Source organism: Mustela nivalis (genome assembly GCF_964662115.1).
Source record: "Mustela nivalis genome assembly, chromosome: 13".
NCBI lineage: Eukaryota > Metazoa > Chordata > Mammalia > Carnivora > Mustelidae > Mustela > Mustela nivalis.
This window is the reverse complement of record NC_139032.1, coordinates 91,003,143-91,022,850: the sequence shown is the minus strand read 5'-3', so window position 1 is coordinate 91,022,850 and position 19,708 is coordinate 91,003,143. Positions and strand designations below refer to the sequence as shown.

Below are 19,708 nucleotides of genomic sequence, written 5' to 3'. Positions count from 1 at the left end.
ATTTGTACTTTTACGGCATTTCTCGTGACCCCAGGACTGGCCTCCAGCTCATCACGGGACTAGCTCAACTTTTCTTTTCGGGTCGCCAAAGCCTTGCTTTCCATAATGACGCCTCGCCGTCTGCCTGGAGCGCGTGCGTGCGTGTGAGCGCGTGGTGTGAGGCAGGGACGTCGGCCTCCGAACCTTGTCCCTGCGGGCAGACTCCGTCCAGCCCCGCCCCCGCACGGACCTTCTCGCTGCGCTTCCCGCCCCGCTCAGCTCTGGTCCTGCGCTGTCTCAGGGTCCGTCGGGGCAGCCCAGCGACAACACCCCATCCTCCTCGAAGCTGCGGCCCCTCCGGGGGTGCTGAGTCCCGCCCGCGCAGGGGCTCCCTCTGCTCACTGCTGCGCGTCTCCTGAGCCCCAATCTGAGCGCCTGTCGCCGCCTCACCCCGATGCTGTTTAATTGCTTTTCTCATTTTGCTCACCCGTCTGGCGGAAAGTTTGGGGTCATGCACTGTTCCCAAACAGCCAGCTTTAACCATTTAAAAATATTCTCGTTCTGTTCTTTATAACGTCTTGGCTTCTCGTTTCTCTAGGCTGCTGGCATTACTGCTGGATTTAAATACGCAGCTCGCACGTTTCTGTCGTTCCGCGGCTGTTTGAGAAAGGCAGGCGGCGCCCGGGGTGGCTTCCGTGGTTGCCCACCGAGGGCACAGGCTGGGGCTCAGCCGGCCGGCGATGCCCTCTCAGAGTTCGGAGGCGGGGAGCCCAGGACCGCGACGCCCGTGGATTCGGGGTCTCCTCCCTGGCCGAGGTCTTCTCGCCACTCCCTCACCTGCTGGAAGGGGTGAGGCGGGGCTCTGGGTCTCTCGGCAAGGTCAGGACAAGGTCAGGAACCCTGTCTGTGGGGGCCCCTTCCTCAGGACCCTAAACCCCACCTCCTCGCCCATCTCGCTGGGACTAGGAGCCCAGCGGAGAAACCCGCGGGGCTGCACACATCCCGCACACAAGCTCTCGGGACACCAGGCTGTTTGCAGCGCTGCTGCAAGTCCTATATTTTCCCCTCGATTTCCTCCTCGAAGCATGAGCCGGGGGAGGGCTAAGCTGCGGGTCGCCTTCGCACACCGCCCTGCTCGCCGGCTCCAGAAAGGGGGGCGCCTGGTATTTCCCACGTTACCTGGACATGGGCCACTTTCCTGACTCCTCTGGGCGCATTTTAACGGAAAGGAAGTCTTCAATGGCCGGGGCAGGGTCTTCGGACGCACGGATGATGTCCTTCTGGTCTGGCGTCTTCTGCGTTGCTGTGCGCTTTTAAACCTGGGACCTCTGCGCCTGGTGCTGCCTTATCGTCTCCCACTGGGACCGTGGGTTCGCCAAGAGCCCCAGGTTCTTCCCGCTGGTTTCACTGCTTGCGTTTCGACACGGCCGGCTTTTGATTTCTTCACTGTTCTGCCTTCTTGCTAGACTGCTCCCTGCGCTGTTTTTCTATTGGTCCCTTTTTGTCCCTACGCAATGCTTCTGACCTTACATTGTGTTTGGTCCGGGCCCCTGGGGGGTCAGTGGGTGAGCCTCTGCCTTCGGTTGAGGTCGTGGTCGCAGGGTCTTGGGGTCGAGCCCCTCATCGGGCTCCCTGCTCAGCGGGGAGCCTGCTTCCCCCTCTCCCTCTGCTGCTTCCTCTGCCCGTGCGCTCTCTCTCTGAAATAAAATAAATAAAATATTTTTAAATAATTGTGTTTGGTTTGCCCTGCTCTGCGGTGATGTGTGGGGAATCGAGATGACGTCGTCCGATCACAGGCGGCTGGTCTCCCTCTCTCTGTAGGCGGGTTCTCTCCCATCCTGATATCATGTGTGCGTGCGCACAGTGTCCTGTGTGTGCGTGTGCGTGTGATGCCATGTGCGTGATGTCCTGTGTGCGTGTGTGCTGTGATGTCATGTGTGCACATCTGCTTGTGATGCCCTGTGCGCGCATGGTATCGTGTGTGCGTGTGTACTTGTGGTGTCATGTGTGCATATGTGCACGTGTGTGTGTGCGCGTGCTGTCGTGTGTGCGTTCCTACACACCTATCTCCGCCCATCGCGGTTCTCCCCTTCTACTGCGGATCGATTCTGCTGTGTACACGCAGCGGACAGGCTAGGTCAAGCTGCCCGCTCAGCCGGAGTGTAGATGAACTCCTTAAATTCATGCGGTAGGTCCCTTCTTGATGCTGAATTTAAGGTTAGGGAGCCTGCCCAGGATGCAGGAGGGTCAGTGAGACCAAGCCCATGGCCCCCTGGTCAGTGAGACCAAGCCCATGGCCCCCTGGTCCGACCTGCACCCTCTCTCGGGCAGCCAGCACGTCGGCCCTGCCGGTGGGGTCGGAGGCGGCGCGCCCTGGCACTTCCTGCGACCCCTGACGACCTCCCTCACAGAGCACCCCCACCCCCGGCACTCAGACTCGCTTCCCCCCCAGATAAGATCTGCAACTCTGTCCTCTGGCCAATGGCCCTTCTCTGATGGTCCGTGGCGGTTAACAAGATTTGTTCGGTCCGACAATAATGACATTTTATCCGCTCCACTGCAGAACTGGCCGCCGTTGGTGGCCAGGAGGGGAGTGGCCGGCCGTCTGTGCCAGGTCTCCTGGGGGCCCTGGGCTGAGGGGTATAAAGGCCGCTGTGTGAAGAGTGGGCACAGCCTGTCTGAGCCCCAGCGAGCGACCTGCTGGCAGCCACGAGCCCAGGCCGAGAGATGGCGACCCTGCTGCTGACCGTTGGGCTCAGCCTCATTGCTGTCCTGCGGGCCCAGGACCCCCCAGCCTCAGAAGAGTACCCCGTAGATGTGAGGCTCCGATGGGGCAGGGGGTGCTAGAGGGGGCTCAGGGAAAGGGGAGACGTTGGAGGGTCAGGCACTAAACCCTATCCCTGAGGGAATGGTCAGAGCCAAAGGGGTCTGTGCCAGATGGTCCCCAGGGGACAGGGGGCCCTGGAGAAGGCTGGCCGAGGTGGGTCTGGCAAGGGCACGGGGCATTTTCTGGGGAGGGTGGTGGGCTGAGAAATCCTCGTGCCTCCAGCCCTGGGCGGGGGCGCTGGGGAGAGCCTGGGGCTGCAGAGCAGGAGGGGGACCCCGAGGGGGGCGGCCTGAGCCCTGAGGAAAGGGAACCTTGTCCAGTTGTCAGGGAAATGGTACCTGAAGGCCATGACCGCAGACCAGGACCTGTCCAAGATTACACTCGAGTCAGTGACTCCCATGATCCTCACAGTCCTGGACGGGGGTGACCTGGAAGCCAAGATCACCATGCTGTAAGTGCAGCCCCGGGGGCCTGTGGCCGCCCCCAGCACCCCACCCCCCCCACATACCGGAGAGCCAGCGTCTGGGTGGGACGAGCAGGGCAGGTTGGTGCCCTCATGATCCTCGTGATCCCGCCTCACACTCAGCACTGGGCAGCGTTGGGGGACCCTGCCATGGGGGCTGCCTCACTGGCGAGGCCACGGATTAAGGGGAAAGCCCCGAAGGGCCAGAGTGGCTGATTGGGGGTGCAATGGCCCCGTCTCCTCCCCTGGGGGAGCCCTGGGGAGTTGCCCCACGTGGCATGTGGGTCCAGCAGGGACTTAGGGTGGGCGGCATCCCCACGTGGACCCTGTGTTCTAGGATAAACGGTCAGTGCCAGGACATGGAAGTGGTCCTGCAGAAAACTTCCGAGCCCGGCAGATACACGACCTGTGAGTCCTGGAGGTCGGCCAGGCCGTGCCCACCCCACCCCCCACGGGCAGAGGGGGCTTCCAGCCTGAGAAGTCTGCTCCTATCTGACCCCTTAAACCTACTGTCTCCTCTCATGAGCCAAACTACCCTACAGACACGGACGGGTCCCAGTTCTAGGGACACATTTGTCTCCAGGAGGGATGGGCCTGTCCAGGGACTTCCGGGGACGGCTGTGCCCATGTCAGGGGCCAAGAGCACAGCCATGTTTGGAGGTCAGGGGGCTGAACGGCCCGTGCCCCAAGCTCTTCAGACCCCAGAGCCCAAGACTTCTCTGGGACCCACGTGAGGGGTGCGGGGTGTGGGGACTCGGGGCAGGGTGGGGAGCCCAAGAGAGCGCGTGGGGGCTGGGCGGTCTGCCCAGCCGAGCCTGGGTGAGCAGCGGGTTCTTCCTGGAGAATCCTGTGGCTCTTTCCCGACGTGTGCTGCTGTCCTCCCACAGACAACAGCAAGCGGGTCGTGTACATCCTGCCGTCGCCGGCGAAGGACCACTACGTCCTTTACTGTAGCGGCGACTTCAACGGGAAGCAGGTCCAAATGGCCAAGCTCGTGGGTAAGGGTCCCACATCCCTGCAGACGCTCCCCCTCCCCTCGGTGCCTTCCAGCCTCCCTCCGGCTGCCCTCACTCCCACTCCTGGGCCTCGGGACCTGGGTGCACAGCCCGGGTCCCTGCCGTGGGAGCCCAGCGGGAGCAGAGAGCTGCTGTGGGCACAGGGACTCCCGTGTCAGGATTGGCCGGGGCGGGGGGGCGGGGGGCAGCTCCACCTCCCTGGGGCCCAGACCTCCAAGTGCATGGGGTCCCGCCTGGGAAGGGAACGCCTCTGGGACGGGGCAGGACGGCAGCTGCTCCCCTCCAGGGACGTGCCCAGGCGTGAACACCCCGTCCCCGCTCGACGCCCACAGCGGCCCGGCTCCCCTCCCGGCCCAGGGCCCTCGGTGCCACCCCCACGCGGGTGCGCGGGCTCCCGCCCAGGCTGCGGTGGAGATGCCTCCCGGGTGTGCCCCTCAGCCTCGTGTCTTCTGGTTCTCCCGACAGGAAGGGACCCCGAGACCAACCAGGAGGCCCTGGAGTATTTTCAGAAGCTCGCAAAAGCCGAAGGACTCAGCCAGGACATCTTGGAACCCACACAGAGCGGTAGGAAGGAAGCCTGGCCGGTCCCGCCCAGTTGCCCCCCGCCCGCCCCAACAGTGGGACCGTCAGCTGGTGCTTTCGGAGAACACACGGCATCTGACTGTGGCTTTGCTCTCCCCGGGGCTGGCGCGCCGGCCAGTGAGCCCCGGGTGCTGACGGGTCCCCGGATCTCCTGGGTCATGTGCGTCTCCTTTTTTCCCACAGAAACTTGCTCTTCAAGAGGAGACTAGGGTAAGTGGACAGTGGCCGGGGACACGTGCAAAAATGGCCTTGGAGCCCGCGGGATCTCAGGAGGCACGTGGTCTGCCCCCGACCCTGGGTCCCACCTGGGCCAGACAGACACGGCCACCAGCCCAGGGGGCATCGCCTGCATCCGCTCCCTAGAGCAGCCCCCCACCCCAGCAGCTGGAAAACCCCTTCCGGGCGGTCGCGCCACGGGGGGATGTGCAGCCGGGCGACGGGCCTCCGGACAGGCCCCAGGGTGTGAAATCCCTGCTCATCCCAAAACGGTCATTGTGACTCTGTTCACACGATGAGTTGCTTCAAAGATCCAGAAATACGGCGTCCGAGTGTGGGATACTGCACATCTCCTGGGTCCTTCCCTGGCTCTGTGTCAGGAGTTTTGGGGACCCCCCAGTTGCTGTCAGAGCCGGAATCGAGAACCGCATCCCGGCTCCTCCTCTGCCCCTCCCCCAGGAGGGCAGTCACCTTGTCGCGGACTCACACCCCGGCTGGGAGTCTCGGGGAAGCCCACGGGAAGCTTCTCCTTCCTCTGCTCAGACAGGCTCTGCAGCCGCCGCGAGCCCGCCCCGGCACCCCGTGCGGCAGCGCCCGCCCCCGGCCTCACGACACCCCTCCTTCCCAGGGCAGGAGGCACAACCATCCACTCCGCCAGCCCCGGGACAGCAGCCCCAGGACACTCCGTCCTGCAGGACGTGGAAGGAACCACGCCCCGGGGACCCGGGCCCGCTCCACCCCTCCTGCCAGACCCGCTCCCCGCCCCCTGGCCCTCCGCCCCACTCCTGTGTCCACATAAAGGGTTTCTGCAGTCCCTGGTGGCTCTGTCTGTCTGTGGGGTCCCTCGGGTGGGCAAGCCAGGGCAGGAGGAGGCGAGGGCCCACCGATGTCCTGGTTCTCGGGGGCGGGGCCGCGGTCCAGCGGGCAGAGGGGGGCGGCTGCGGCTCTGCTGGGGGGTCCCATGGAGGCTTTCTGCAGGACTGATGCCCACGCAGCTCAGGTTCCGGGTGGTTCTGTGGTCGGGGGAGGGGCCTCATCCACGGAGCTACCCAAGTAAGGCTTGTCAGGCTTAGAACAAAGGGAAGCCTCGGCTCAGGTCTGGGTGTGCCGAGTCCCCTGGGCCCTTGGCATTGGTCCTGTATCCGAGCAGCCTGCACGGGGCAGCAGGGAGGTGGGAGGGGCCAGCAGCTCAGATCAGGGTATGGCTGGGGCCTGGGCCATGTCGAGGCCAGGGAAGCTGGCCCCTGCTTCTCGGGCTGATCCATTGGAGCTCCTGCCCTTCCTGGTGTGGCTCGAAGCTGGTCGCTCGCGTCCGGGCAGGTTTGGGAAGGCGAGTTACGCCCCCGGGGCAGAAGAACCACAGGGATCTGTTCAGACGCCTTTGCAGGTTCCTGGTGTTTTTTAGACCCGATCTCCGATGGCCCAACATGACACCGTGAGACACAGCGACACTTGGACATGAGAGCGAGACCGCCCGGCTATGAGGCTCTGAACGCGGAGGGCTGTTGGGCAGGACCAGGCAGGGGCCGCGCCGGGGACGGGGTACCAGGGGCTGGTGATGTCCACCTAATGCACGTGGAGTGGGGTGAGCCGGCGTTCCCGGCCTCCCTGTGTGGACCGGCTGCTGACAGCACCCGAGGGCCTCCTTGGAGCGGACACTCCTGACACCCAGTCCGGGTCCAGTCGCCAGGCTCCCAGGTCCCCTGTGGCAGGTGCACGGACACCCAGTCCAGGCTCCGAGGTCCCCTGTGGCGGTGCACGGGTTTCAGGACAATGTTTCCCCTTCATGACTCCTGTGGGGCCACGGGAGACAGCTCAGAGCCTGGAGGGCAGTTGGAGTATGGGGTGTTTGACCTTCCGTCAGTGAGGGCACTGAATGGACACGGATGCCAGTGCACTGTCCCTCCAGGCAAGCATCACTGCACTTCCGTGATGGCTCACAGAGCGTCTCCGGACCAGCCTGGGGCTCGGTTGTGTCTAAGCCCCCACCCCCGTCTCAGCCTCTCCACTTCCTCCCGCATCATGGGCAGCACCAGACAGACACCGGGACCCAGTCCCTTGTCCCAGGCCCTCGTCCCAGGGCACCTGGGGAGAACATTAGTTTAGATGTCCCTCGTAAGACCCCATGTGCCTCTGGTAGCCCGGCTGTCCCAGCGGGCGGCGTGAGGACGAAGGGCGTGCTGCCGAACACAGCTCCTCGCCAAGGCTCGGGCTTGGAGGGACATCCACTCACAGAGAGTGACAGGTGTGAGAGGCTCCAGCACGGGGTCCCGAGCCTGCGCCCTCAGACTGGCCAGGCCGACGGAGCCAACTCTGCCCGGATTCAGCCAGGCACCTGGCGCCATCTCCACGGGACCTTCCCCGAGCGGGGGTCCGACAAGAGCCTCCCGCAGCACCGCCAGAGCCTTGCTAAGACCCCCGAGCTCTGTCCCGGGGGCAGCAGGGCTGGGACTGCTTTCTGGGGGTTGAGGGACATTTTGGAAGTGGGGGTGTCCCTCAGGCTGGTGGTGAAGAAAGAAAAAAAACACACGGCCAGGTCTCAGGGCATCTGAGAGACCAGGGCATCCACAGGGACCCCACCCCCAGTGCCACCACCCATTCCCATCCATCTCGGCTCACTCAGCATCTCGGCGGAGCTGTCTGGGGCCACAGCACGCGGGCTCTCCCGAAATGCAGAAACCTTACGGCCGCGCGCACCCCTTCTCCCCAACTCCCCGTGGGGGCCCGCTGGCCAAACAGAGGCACCTAGAGGGGCCAAGAGGGGAAAGCAGAGCTTCCTGTTCCCCTACCTGCCTCCCACTCATGGGGCCCCGACCGCCACCCGGACGCGGCCCGGCCCGGAGCCCCACACCGCCGCGTGCCCCCTTCCCAGCGTTTTCACTTCGGCTTCTCTCCAGGGAGGGTAGCGGCTGTGCGAGTCCGGGCGGGCTCCTGCTTTCTTTCCAGCCTTTACGGACCTCAGCCCACCGGCTTCTGCCCCCGGGGGTCCCTGATGAGCGCCGACGCCTACCTGACCTCGCGTCCCCGTGTGCCGCGTACCGCGTCTCTCTGACGGTCTCCGGTTTCTCTGCGCGTTTGGTCCCTCTCTCTAAAAAACGAAATAAATAAAATCTTCAGAAAAGGAGCGTATGGACTTTACCCTTTTAAACAGGCATTTACCGGGGCACCTGGGTGGCTCAGTGGGTTAAGCCACTCGCTGCCTTCGGCTCAGGTCATGATCTCAGGGTCCTGGGATCAAGCCCCGCATCGGGCTCTCTGCTCGGCGGGGAGCCTGCTTCCTCCTCTCTCTCTGCCTGCCTTTCTGCTTGCTTGTGATCTCTCTCTGTCAGGTAAATAAAATCTTTAAAAATAAATAAATAAATAAACAGGCATTTACCTCGTCTGGATCCCAGCTTCACCCTGAGGTCCCTGCACGGCGGGTTAGCCCTGTCGCCCCTACGGAGCGGCTCCACGTCCGCAGGGCTCATGTTTCAGGGTGAGCCCCAGATTCGAACCTTCCGCCTGCGGTACTTGGGGCTCTGACTGCCTGGCCCCTTTCTTTCCAGGATTTCTCCCTTCCCTCTCTGGCGGCCACGATGGCCCTGTGCCCTGATCCCCTAGTTCTCAAGCCGGGAGAGGCACGGCGTTTCTGTGGGAGACCAGGCCTGTCCTCGGGACAGAAGCAATGTGACCTTCCTCCCGGTGCCAACCGACCTCCCTCTGAGCGCTGCTTAACCCTGCGCCCCCGGGGGACCAGGTGAAGGACCAGCACTTGACAATCCCAACAGAAGAGGGCGTGCGGAGCTGAGAAAGGGCCGCTGTCCCCAAATCCTTGCCGGGCCCTCGGAGTGCTGGGAAATTGGACCCGGCTTTATGAGGCGAAGACAGAATGTGGGCGTCCCAGGCGGGGTTCCCGGGGCGTGCAGTCCGCTCATCCCCCCCAGGTTGGCGGGGGTCGGTGGCGGGCTAGCGCAGGGCACGAGTGGCCGGCAGTCCTGCGGTACCCCGGCTGCTTGGGGGGTGCTCCTGCCCCCAGGAGAGCCCAGCGGGGGTTCAGAGGGACTCGTGGTCGGGCAAGATGCCCGGGGCCCTGCGCCACCGCGTCCCTGCCCCTCCCCCATGCCTCAGATACCCAGAGAGCCCCCCACCCAGGTCACCGCTCCTCTCTCTCGGCTCCAGGCCGACACTGGTCCTGGCTAGCTGGGGGACTTGCTGCCGCTGGGTAGAGCAGAAGGGAGCGCCTAAGGACCTGGGGCTCCCGGGGGCTCCCCTGCTGGCGCCGCCCTACCCGGGACAGCTATGACGAAAGCCTCGGACCCAGGCGCTGGGGACCCCCAGAGACCAGCATAGGGATGGCCCCTGCGGCAAGTGGCCTAGAGAAGGAAGGGAACCCAGAATGAAGCTGGTTCCCGGGAAGCCATGGCCACCGCAAGGCCTGACGCTCGACCCGCTGCCCTCGCACCGTGGGATCCAAGTGCAGGCCTGTGGGCGGAGGGCGGGCCGGGAGGGCGCCCAGCTTGGGGTCTGCCTCCTCCCCTGCTCCTCTCTCCTTTCCCGGAGACACCTGGCAGCAAGCAAGACACCCAGCAGCCTTCTGGAGAGTTCCACGGGTACCCCAACCCACCAGCCCCAAGCCCGGCGAATGTCTCCAGCGGAGTCTGCCTCCCGTGGTGTCTGCTCCTGGACGTGGTCCCGGGCCTCAGCCGCGGGGGACCCGTTGGTCCTCTCTGATGCCCGTCCTTTACAGTCCTCCTCCCTACGGCCGGTTACGAGTTCTCCGCGTTGAGCCGGGCGTGGGCTCTCTCTCCCGAATCCCGACCCACTGACGCCGGACCCTTCCTTTCATGCTGAAAGCAGTTCTGGAAGGGGCGCCTGGGGGGCCCCGTGGGTGAAGCTTCTGCCTCCGGCTCCGGCCATGACCCCGGGTCCTGGGACGCACTCCCACGTGGGGCTCCGGGCTCCGCGCGGAGCCTGCTTCTCCCTCTCCCACTCCCCCTGCTTGTGCTCGCTCTCTCGCTGTGTGTCTCTCTCTCAAATACATAAATAAAATCTTTAAATAAGTAAATAAGCAAGAGTAGCTCTGGGATCGCAGCCTCCCTGGACGGCCCACAGGGCAGGCCTCAGTCCGTGTTGGAGGACGCCCCCGGCGGCCCGAGGCGATGTGACCGTCCAGCCTCTGGAAGCCCAGGCAGACGGGCGACTCGCACACAATTCAACGCTGAGGCCGGCCCTCTGAGCCCCTCGGAATCGACACCACACGGCGCCTTGGCCGAGGGTTCCCGGGACTGGGAAGCCAGGTGCTCCCGCAGGGCAAGAGGAGCTGCTCCTGCTCAGGGAGGGGCCCCCGTCCTCGCCTTCACCTGGACCGGGGCTCCCGTCCGCATCCCAACCGTGGGTGTCGCGGGCCACTCCTTCGTCATCTCCCCGACTCTCGCAGGACAGACCTGGCAAGGTTTGAGTTCCACCCCTGGCGCACTCCCACAGCCCACGGCATTGCGCTGGGGTCCGGAGTCAGGCCCCTGTGTCCCGAGGCTGCTGGAGGTCACAGCAACGCTAAGGCCCTTACAGAAGATCTCTACTGACCTGAGCCCCGGGGTTCGACGGCGCCTTTCAGAAAGCTGCCGTCAGCCGGTCACCTGTCCCACAGGGTCCCCAAAACCTCGCTTCCAGCAGGGGCCGTGTCCCAGCTGTCACCTCGTGCCCCACGCCGGCAGGGCCCTGTCTGCTGCCACCGACAAAGCGGCTTTCCTTGTGTTCTGGGCAAACACGAGCACACACGTGGGGAAACCGCCACCAGAGTCCTCTCAACTGGAGGGACTGGAGGAATGACACTGGGCGCACCGTGCGCTCGGCACTGGCGGGGAGGGTGTTGAGGAGGCAGGTTCCCTGACGGGGCTGGGGGCACGTGGTGGCCCTTGTCTGCCTCCACCGGCAGCATTTTCACATACAGGCCTGCGAACGTCCACTCACGCATAGATTTGCGTAGCCACCAGCGTAGTCGGGACGTAGAGCCGTGCCATGCCCTGACACTACGGGCAAAACCTCCCTCCTGCGGCCTCCCCCGCCCCCCAGCAACACACTCATCTCTTCTCTAGTGGCTCTGCCTTGTCCAGAAGTCACGTAAACGGAGTCAGGGTGCCCCGTGAGGCTGGCTGCCCTCACTCTGCAGCCCACCACGCTGTCGGCTTGGTCCACTCCTCACTCCGTTTCCTGTCATTCTGTCACGTGGAGGGGCCGTGGTCTGTCCGACCGGCTCGAGGGGAAGGCCCCGGGGGCATAGCTGGTTCTTAGCCATCGTGACTAGAACTGCCATACACGTTTGCAGACACACAGCTCCGGGTGCTCATTCCTGCTACATACAGAGCTGGGAAAGGTCGCCCCGTTGTATGGGAGAGTCGAACCGGATTTGTCAGAGATTGCCGAGCCGCTCCCCAGAGCAGCTGCGGACGAGGGTCCTGCTCCGTGTCGCACACTCCAGTCATGAAGCGCGTCTCCTGGACGGCGTGGCTGACCCCGTTCATGGCCAGTGGCACCGCACCCCAGCTCCAGGGCCCTTTGCCACCCGGATGTTCGCTTCGGGGAAATGTCTGTTCAAGTGTTTTGCTCATTTTTATCGGGCTGTTTGCTTTTTTACTGCTGAGGTTTGAGATTGTTTCAAATGTGTGCTTTTCCAGATTATGAAATTTACAACTGTTTTTCCCAGCATATAGCTTTTTATTTTTTCTTTCATTCTTTTAACAACTGACTTTATAGAGCAGAAGTTTTGGGTTTTTATGACCTCCAATTCACTGCTCTGTCCTTACGCACAATGCTTTGTGCGCTGCATCTAAGAGTGCTTTGCCTGACACCAGCTCCTGAGAATTTCTCTTGAATTATGTTACACTGAGGCCTGTGATCGATGTAGTCACTTTCGTAAAGGAAGGCATGAGGCTTACGTCAAGGCTCCTTTATTTGCGTGTGTCTGTTCCATCGTTCCAGAACATTTGTCAAACAATAAACTGGCCCAATTACGTGGCCCCAAGTCTGAACTCTCTGTTCTGCTCCACTGATGTGTGCATCCTTCCCCAACAGCCACATCACACCCACAATTATAAGCGTGTGCGTCAGGTGACGCCCACCTGGAGGGCTGGGCCCATCGTCCTCCGTGGCCTGCCAGCGTCCCCCAGGGCCCCGGAGTCCCAGCAAACCTCAGCTGGGCTGTGGACACGCGCTGCCTCTCGGGCCCCTTGGTGCCCTTGTGAGGGTCAGTGCCAAAGTCTCTGCAGAGCTGGGACATCCAGGGGTCCGGGGGACCCCCGTCCTCTCTGTGATGTGGTGGGGCAGGGATCGCACCTGCCCCTGGCAGAAGCTCGGCACACACAGGGAACAGGAGAGCCTTTCTCGAAGCCTGGACCTGCCCCCTGGTCTTGGGCCTAAAAGGGCATTGGGCCCTCCCCTTCCCCACCCTGGGGAGGGCCGGGCTGTGCTCCAGAACAACTTCCGGGGGGCGATTACCAGGGTAATTACAGTGACACGTTCAGTTCCATCACCCAGCAGAGAGCATGTGGGGGAGGGGCTCTGATGCACAAGGACACCTTCGTGAGGCCCGGAAACACCCGTCTGCGGCCCTGGCCTCCTGCTGCGGTCGGCTCTGGACGGCACGACACAAGCTCCAAGCCCGGGACCTGCCCTGGTCCTGGAAGGAACACAGGGTCCTTACTCAGAGGTCAATGGGCGCTCGACCACAGGGTCCAGGCTTCGGTGTCTGAGCCTCTCAGCTGGCTGCGTGAATCGGGGGCAGTGGGGCTGCCCCCCAGGGCTGGGGGTCAGACCCCATGAGGGAGGGGAGCACTCAGCAGGTGAGCCTGGGGCCGCCGGGGGAAGGACGGGGCTCCTCGGGGCCCAGCTCCTCCCTGCCCTGCGGGGGGGCCCCGTCCCTGACGGGCAGGCGCAACACGTGAGAAGACAAAGACACGCGCAGGTCCCTGCAGAGAGGGGAACACGGCGTGCTGGGCTGGAGCGCGACCCCCACAACATACGCTCGCCTGGAGCCTAGAGCCTGATTCGGAAACAGGGTCTTTGCAGAGGTGATCGACTGTCACAGACCATGAAGTCCAGTCAGCCTGGACCGCGGGCTCTACACCCCAGGGCCGGTGCCCAGAGGAGAGATGTGGGTCACAGGACAGAAGCCGCAGAACTGAGCAGAGAGCTGGGGCCTCCAGGAGCTGGGAGAGTCAGCAGGGACCCCCGACCCCACTCTGCCCCACTACCTCCTTGGGGCCTCACTGGGGGGTGAACCTCAGTCCAGTGACAGCTTGCTCTCAGACTTCTGCGCACCCAGCCTGGGAGTAACTAAGTTTCCGGGCTCTGAGTACCAAGCCTGGGGTACTTTGTCACAGTAGCCCCAGAGGAAGCCAGAAGTGTCCCACAGACCCAGCAGGACGGGAGGGGCCTCTCCCCAGGGAGGCATGGTTGCAGCCGAGCTCTGAATCCCAAAACAGGGCTCTCTAGGGCACGATCCAGGGTGCAACGCAGCAGGTCCGGGAGCTGCAGCTTCGGGGGCCCCCAAGGCGGTGAGGGCAGGCCTGAGCAGACCCTGGGTGGCCCAGGATGAGCCGAGGGGCGACACTGTTGGTTTTCTGCCTGAGGCTCCCATTCCGAGAGCTCTGCCCCCCATTCTGTGAGCCTCCTGCTGCAAATCACGCCCCACTGGGAATGTGTGACCCTGGGAACACAGGGGCCTGAGAGCTTAATGAGCTGTGATTCCAAACCCTAGGCCCTCCCTGCCAGCTGGCCATGGATGCCAGGTGGTCTGTGCCAAGTCCCTGGGGACCCGGGGCCAGGGTATAAAGGGCGGCCCCGTGAGGAGCCCAAACAGCCTCTCTGAGCCCAGAGACAACTCGTTGGGCAGCTGTGACTGCAGAGCCCCGGAGATGAAGACCCTGCTCCTGGCCACGGCCCTCGGCCTGATCACCGCGCAGGCCCAGGACCCCCTGTCCTTCCCGGACCCCGATGTGCGGCTCGTGTGGGGTGAGCGGGGGTGGGCTGGGCTGGGGCAGCAGAGGGTCCGTGGTCAGGAGTTAGACCCATTTCCGGGCTCAGCCCTGACCCTCTGCAGGCTATGGTCAGGGAGAGCAGGAAGATTCAGAACCAAAAGGACCCCCGTCTCGTCGCCAGACACGGGGCTGGGGCTGGGGCAATGTGCTGGAATTAGGAAGGGACCCGGAGAAGTCAGGGGAGCAGGTGTCCCCGAGAGCCTCAGACGTGCTGGTGGTGTCTGGGGCTTCGGAGGTGGAATTATGGGGGCACCGGGGCCCGGGAGAGCTGTCCCACGTGCGACATTGCCTACTGAGGACGTGTGTCTTTCAGATTTCAGGAAAGTGGTACATCAGTGCTTTCATCTCAGAGACGGGCTCCCCAGTGGCCCAGGCGTCCCCCATACTGTTCACAGTGCTGAGCCGTGGGGACGTGCGCGCCTCCGCTGTGTATCGGTGAGCACGAGCCGGGCCACGCAGCGGCCTCCCTGTCCCCCGGCCCCAGCTCCCCCCGGCCCCCCCCCGGCCCGCCTGTCCAGCCACAGGTGTGGGGTGACAGCAAACACCCACCGAGCTCTGGAGGTAGAAGGGCCCCGGACAGGGTTGGGGTCCCCTGTACTGCTCCAAGGTCGGGACATGGAAGTGGACACCAAGCCCTCGGCCAGCTGACGTCTGTCCCCTCCTCCAGGATGGACAATCAGTGCCATGAAGTGGAAGTCACCCTGGAGAAAACCGGCACACCCGGCAAATACAGAGCCTGTGCGTCTCCGGTGCTCGGGGGCGGGGACGGGTGGTGCCCCCCAAGAACCAGAGCGTCCCGCTCCCCAGGCAGACTTCCTGCCCTGCTCCCACGGCCCCAGTCAGGTCCTATACCCAGGACTGGGGACCGTGGTGCTGGGGACCCCAGTCCTGGGGCTCAGGTCAAGAGGGGAACCTGGGGATGGGCGAGGGGACCTCAGGGGGTGGCCGTCAGGGGGGCCTCTGTCGGGACCAGGATGGTCACGTGCCCCCTCCGTGGCCCCTGCAGTTGGAGGCAGGAGTTACGTGCAGGTAGAGGAGGCTCCCGTGCGGGACTACCTCGTGTTTTACTGCGAGGGACAGCGTGACAGAAGATTCCGAACAGCCAAGCTCGTAGGTGAGGTTCCTGCCGCTGCCACGTGCACCTTCCCGTGTCCTCCCCGGGCCCACGCCGGACACCGCGGGCTCACCTGCTCTCCTCACGGCAGGCAGACGTCCCGACGTGAACCCAGAAGCTCTGGAAGCATTTAAGAAATTCGCCCAGCGCAAGGGCTTGCCAGAGAAGGACATCCACACGCCTGAGCCGATGGGTGAGAGATGGCTCCGCCGTGTCCCCGTGCCCCTCTCAGTCCCCTCCTCCCCTGGGGGAGAGACCAGCGCAGCGACATGCCTCAGGGACACCAGGGGCCCCTCTGGGTCTTCATGGCTGAGTGTGAGCCACGACCGCGATGGGGCTGCCCTTGTCTGGAGGGTCTCATCATTCGCGCTCTTTCTTCGTTTCTGCAGAAAGATGCGTTCCCACACCTTCCCACACGTGATGAGGGTGAGTGACCCTGGCGGAAAGTCGGGTCCCCGGGGGTGCCCCAGCATGCAGGCAGGAGGGACCCCGCGGGCCCCCAGAGCCTTCCCCAGAGCCGCCGGGCCATCCCGAGTCCAGCGGGCGTGATGTCCCTGCCGGCCCCTCCCCAAGGCCCCAACTGCTCAGCCCGCCTCCCGTGCGCTGAGAGCATCTGCCGCCAGGATCTCCGTCATGCGGCTCGTTAACATGGAGCTGGAGGTGTCCTGAGGTGCCCGAGGCCCCCAGATCTGCTGTGAGCCCAGCCCAGATGACAACAAAGTGGGGCCCTTCTGGGGTCCCACGACGCCCGCCCCGCAGTCACACCTCGGGCGCATCTCCCTCACGTGCACAGAGCCGTGGTTGGGGCAGATGGAGAAGGACCTTCTTCCTCTGCTCAGACGGGCTCTGCAGCCGCCGCGAGCCCGCCCCGGCACCCCGTGCGACAGCCCCCACCCCCGGCCTCACGACACCCCTCCTTCCCAGGGCAGGAGGCACAACCATCCACTCCGCCAGCCCCGGGACAGCAGCCCCAGGACACTCCGTCCTGCAGGACGTGGAAGGAACCACGCCCCGGGGACCCGGGCCCGCTCCACCCCTCCTGCCAGACCCGCTCCCCGCCCCCTGGCCCTCCGCCCCACTCCTGTGTCCACATAAAGGGTTTCTGCAGTCCCTGGTGGCTCTGTCTGTCTGTGGGGTCCCTCGGGTGGGCAAGCCAGGGCGGGGGGAGGCGAGGGCCCACCGATGTCCTGGTTCTCGGGGGCGGGGCCGCGGTCCAGCGGGCAGAGGGGGGCGGCTGCGGCTCTGCTGGGGGGTCCCATGGAGGCTTTCTGCAGGACTGACGCCCACGCAGCTCAGGTTCCGGGTGGTTCTGTGGTCGGGGGAGGGGGATGTGAGGAAGACAGGTTCAGACCAGAGGTGGGGACCCATAGAGGTTGGGCTCACCAGGTCCCCCATTTCCCCACGGGCTGGAGGCCGTGGCAGGAGTGAGGGCGTAGGCAGGATGCCAGGCTTCCCGGGGCCCACTGGGATGCAGACAGCAGGACACTGGGACCCCCGCCGGGGCCCCACTCTGCCCCCGCCCCCTCCCTCCAGGCCAGGGGAGGGGGCACAGCAGGAGGAACTTGCTTTCACATTCTGGTGCCAACACAGCAACTTTCTGAAATCACTGACCCCAGCAGCTTTGCAGCGAGTAGCCTGACCCACAGCCCACGGGGTCTCCCCTGGGGTGGCCAGTGCAGGTCGGTGCGCCGAGCCGTTTCCCAGATCACAGGTGTCCCTGGGCCTCTCCCGTGTGCCCCCAAGGCTGACGGCAGGACCCAGGCAGGAGACACGGGGCAAGGGGTCCCTGCTATAGAGCAAGACCCCTGCCGGTCCAGGGGGCGGAACAAGAGGGCCTGGCCTGGCCGGCTTGGCCTTGGCGCTGCAGGTCTGGCTTTCTGTAGCGACAACGCTCCTCAGCCCACTTCCTTGCGAAAGCATGAGGCCACCGGCTGGGCACCCCACACGGAGACCCCAGGCATGCTGTCCCATCCACGGTCCCCTGTCCTGGGAGCCCAGGGCCTGGTTCCTTTTGTCTACCCGGTGCCTGCAAGTAGCTGGTCCCTCTCGTGGAGCTGCCCCAAGGGCCAGGGAAGGGGCTCCAGGGTCCTTAGCGGTCTGGAGCTAAAACTCAGGCCATGGGCGCTAGGATCAGGCAAGTGACAGTCCTGGGCAGATCGGCCCCCAGAGGAGGATGAGCGGGCAGAGCTGCGGGGGGTCCTGGGGCCCAGCTCTGGGCTTCTGCAGAGCCTGTTTTGGGGTCATCTCCCCAGTGGAGAGGCAGCAGAGGCTGTGGTACAATCACTTTCCTGCCTGGACAGCCCAGCCCAGCCCAGCTCCTGCCCCGGCACCGTCCCCTCCCGATGACCCCAGTTCTGCCTGAAGCCCAGCCAGATGCCGGCTCTGCGCTGTTCATTGGTTCGCGAGGAGGCCTGGACCCAGGAGGCCCAAGAGTCCTGGGGAGGACAGTCACTGGCCAGGTGGGGCAGGAGCCAGATTCCACCTCCACGGAGGCCCAGGAAGCCCTCCCCTCCGGCCCCTGGCAGGCGCTTTGCCCACAGGGGCTGGTCCGAGCCAAGTCTGCCACGCACGCTCAGCCTGCACCGACGTCCGCACTCTGTTCCGGAAAAGTCTCCATCGCTGCCCGGTGCTCCGAGTCTCCAGGCCAGCCGGGCAGACTCCTCTCTCCCTCCTTCATTGAGGCAAAATTCATGTCACGAAACACGGACCGTCCGCCCGAAGGGAACAATTCAGAGGCACCCGGGCCGGGCCGTTGGCAGCGCTGGGCAGGCCGCACTCTCTCCGGTCACAAAGTGTGTTCATCCCCGCAAAGGAGACCCTCCCCCGTCCCCCAGCCCATCAAACCCCAGTCTGCGCTGTCTGGGAATCTGCCGGCTTCTGAGTTTTGTAGGCGAGGAGTCACGCCAGGCGCCCCTTGTGTCCGGCCTCTCTCAGCTCACTGTTCTGTTTCCAAGGCCCCCCACGCCACCGCGGGCGCCCCGGCTTCTCCCCACGCCCCCTTGTCTGGAGCACGGCGCCCCCCCCCCCTGCAGGAGCCGAGCTGCTGGCCGTGGCTCCCGCAGAACACTCGTGCTGTCGCCCTCGGCGGCCTCACACCCGGGGCCTCCCGGTCCCCTGGCTGTGGCTTTTCCTCCATCAGCAAGGCTAGGGGAGGCCGGGGGAGCCCTCCACATGTGGCCCCCTCGGCTGTCCCCCCGTCCTCACATCTGCCACTTCCAGGACTGTGCACACACTGGGCCCCCCTGGATGGGGAGGAGCGGCTCCCACTCGGGGGGCCTGACGGGCCCCTCATCCATTCACGTCTCTGCCTGGAACCACAGGGACGGACAGAGGCTGGTCCTCGATGGACGCAAAGGGCATCAAGACAGGGCCATTGGAAGCAGGCTGGACACGCCGCGGGGAGTGCAGGAGGTCCGGGGAGGAACATCGGCCCCGGGGTTAGAGTGAGGGGGAGGCAGGGCCTGTCTGGGGCTCCCAGGGCAGGCACTGTGAGGGCCTGGAGGGCACACAGAAGGCTACCCTCTCCTCTCCCAGGCTCCTAACTCGGAGATGTGCTGCTTCCTGCTTTGGTCACACTCTCCCTTCCAGACGGGGCTTCTCAGAAGGAGCCAAACCCAAGGGCTAATTATACATAATTAAGAACATCCATTCGTAGGATCCAAACAAAGCCATTTACCCACCACCTAAACTGCAAAACCCAGGGGCCTTTGTGAAGGGGACAGAAGCAGGACCGTGTCTCTAGGTCGGCCCATGGCCAGGGACGCATTAGCAGCCAGGAGCAGAAGGGAGGGTCCCCGAGCACGCTGCTGGCCCCGTTGGCCATGGGGCTCAGCCTGCTCGCCAAGGCCTCCAGGACCCAGCTCCCTGCAGACCCCATATACCTCCTCCCTGTGTCCTCTGGGGGCGCCAGCGGGAAGAGAGGCCGGGCAGGAGGACCAGGGGCCCATACCCTTCTCTTCCTGGTCCATCAAGGAGCTGGGGCAGGCCCCGTAGACGTGGGCTCTCGGGGGCTGGGAACAGGGCTGAGCAGGACAGAGTCCAGTGTGGGACAGTGACGACGATGATGATGACCACGTCCTGGGGACGGGCGGAGGGGACGGCGGTGCCCAGCAGTGGGAGCAGTGGGAGCGGCTGACGCCCCTGGACGGTGCACTTAGAAACAGTGAAGACGGCCCCGTGACATCGTGTGTATGTTCCCACAATAAACAATTTTCAAAAACTATTCCACTGATAATTTTTTCATGGGGAAACCTTATTACGGGTTTTCTTATACAAAATCGTACACCCTCATTTATGCGAGTTGTCGGTGGGTCCCCCGCGTGTGTGTTTGCAACTTCCCTGATGAAGTTCCTGGACTTGTTTTGTTTTCTTGCTGTTTTATCATCTTGTTACTCTTCCCAGCAAAGCCTCGGCTTTCCTGGAGACTTGTAACCATCTGATGCCGGAGCGGGGCTGGACGGGAAGGATTTGGCCTCTGCCCTCGCAGCGGGCTGCGTG

The 19,708-nt window shown here is 64.1% G+C and overlaps 1 protein-coding gene across 1 annotated transcript; it reads left to right on the top strand.

Moving 5' to 3' along the window:
• The first annotated feature begins 2,636 nt into the window (after positions 1-2,636).
• LOC309846335 (uncharacterized protein) lies at positions 2,637-16,321 on the top strand. The gene is made up of 13 exons (XM_082695203.1): positions 2,637-2,796; positions 3,127-3,257; positions 3,607-3,702; positions 4,688-4,849; positions 5,051-5,077; positions 5,712-5,931; positions 13,553-13,614; positions 13,818-14,055; positions 14,411-14,532; positions 14,765-14,835; positions 15,104-15,211; positions 15,303-15,430; positions 16,136-16,321. Exons 1-13 carry the CDS (start codon positions 2,707-2,709, stop codon positions 16,304-16,306), a joined length of 1,626 nt encoding a protein of 541 aa, XP_082551329.1. The 5' UTR covers positions 2,637-2,706; the 3' UTR covers positions 16,307-16,321.
• The last annotated feature ends 3,387 nt before the right edge of the window (positions 16,322-19,708 follow it).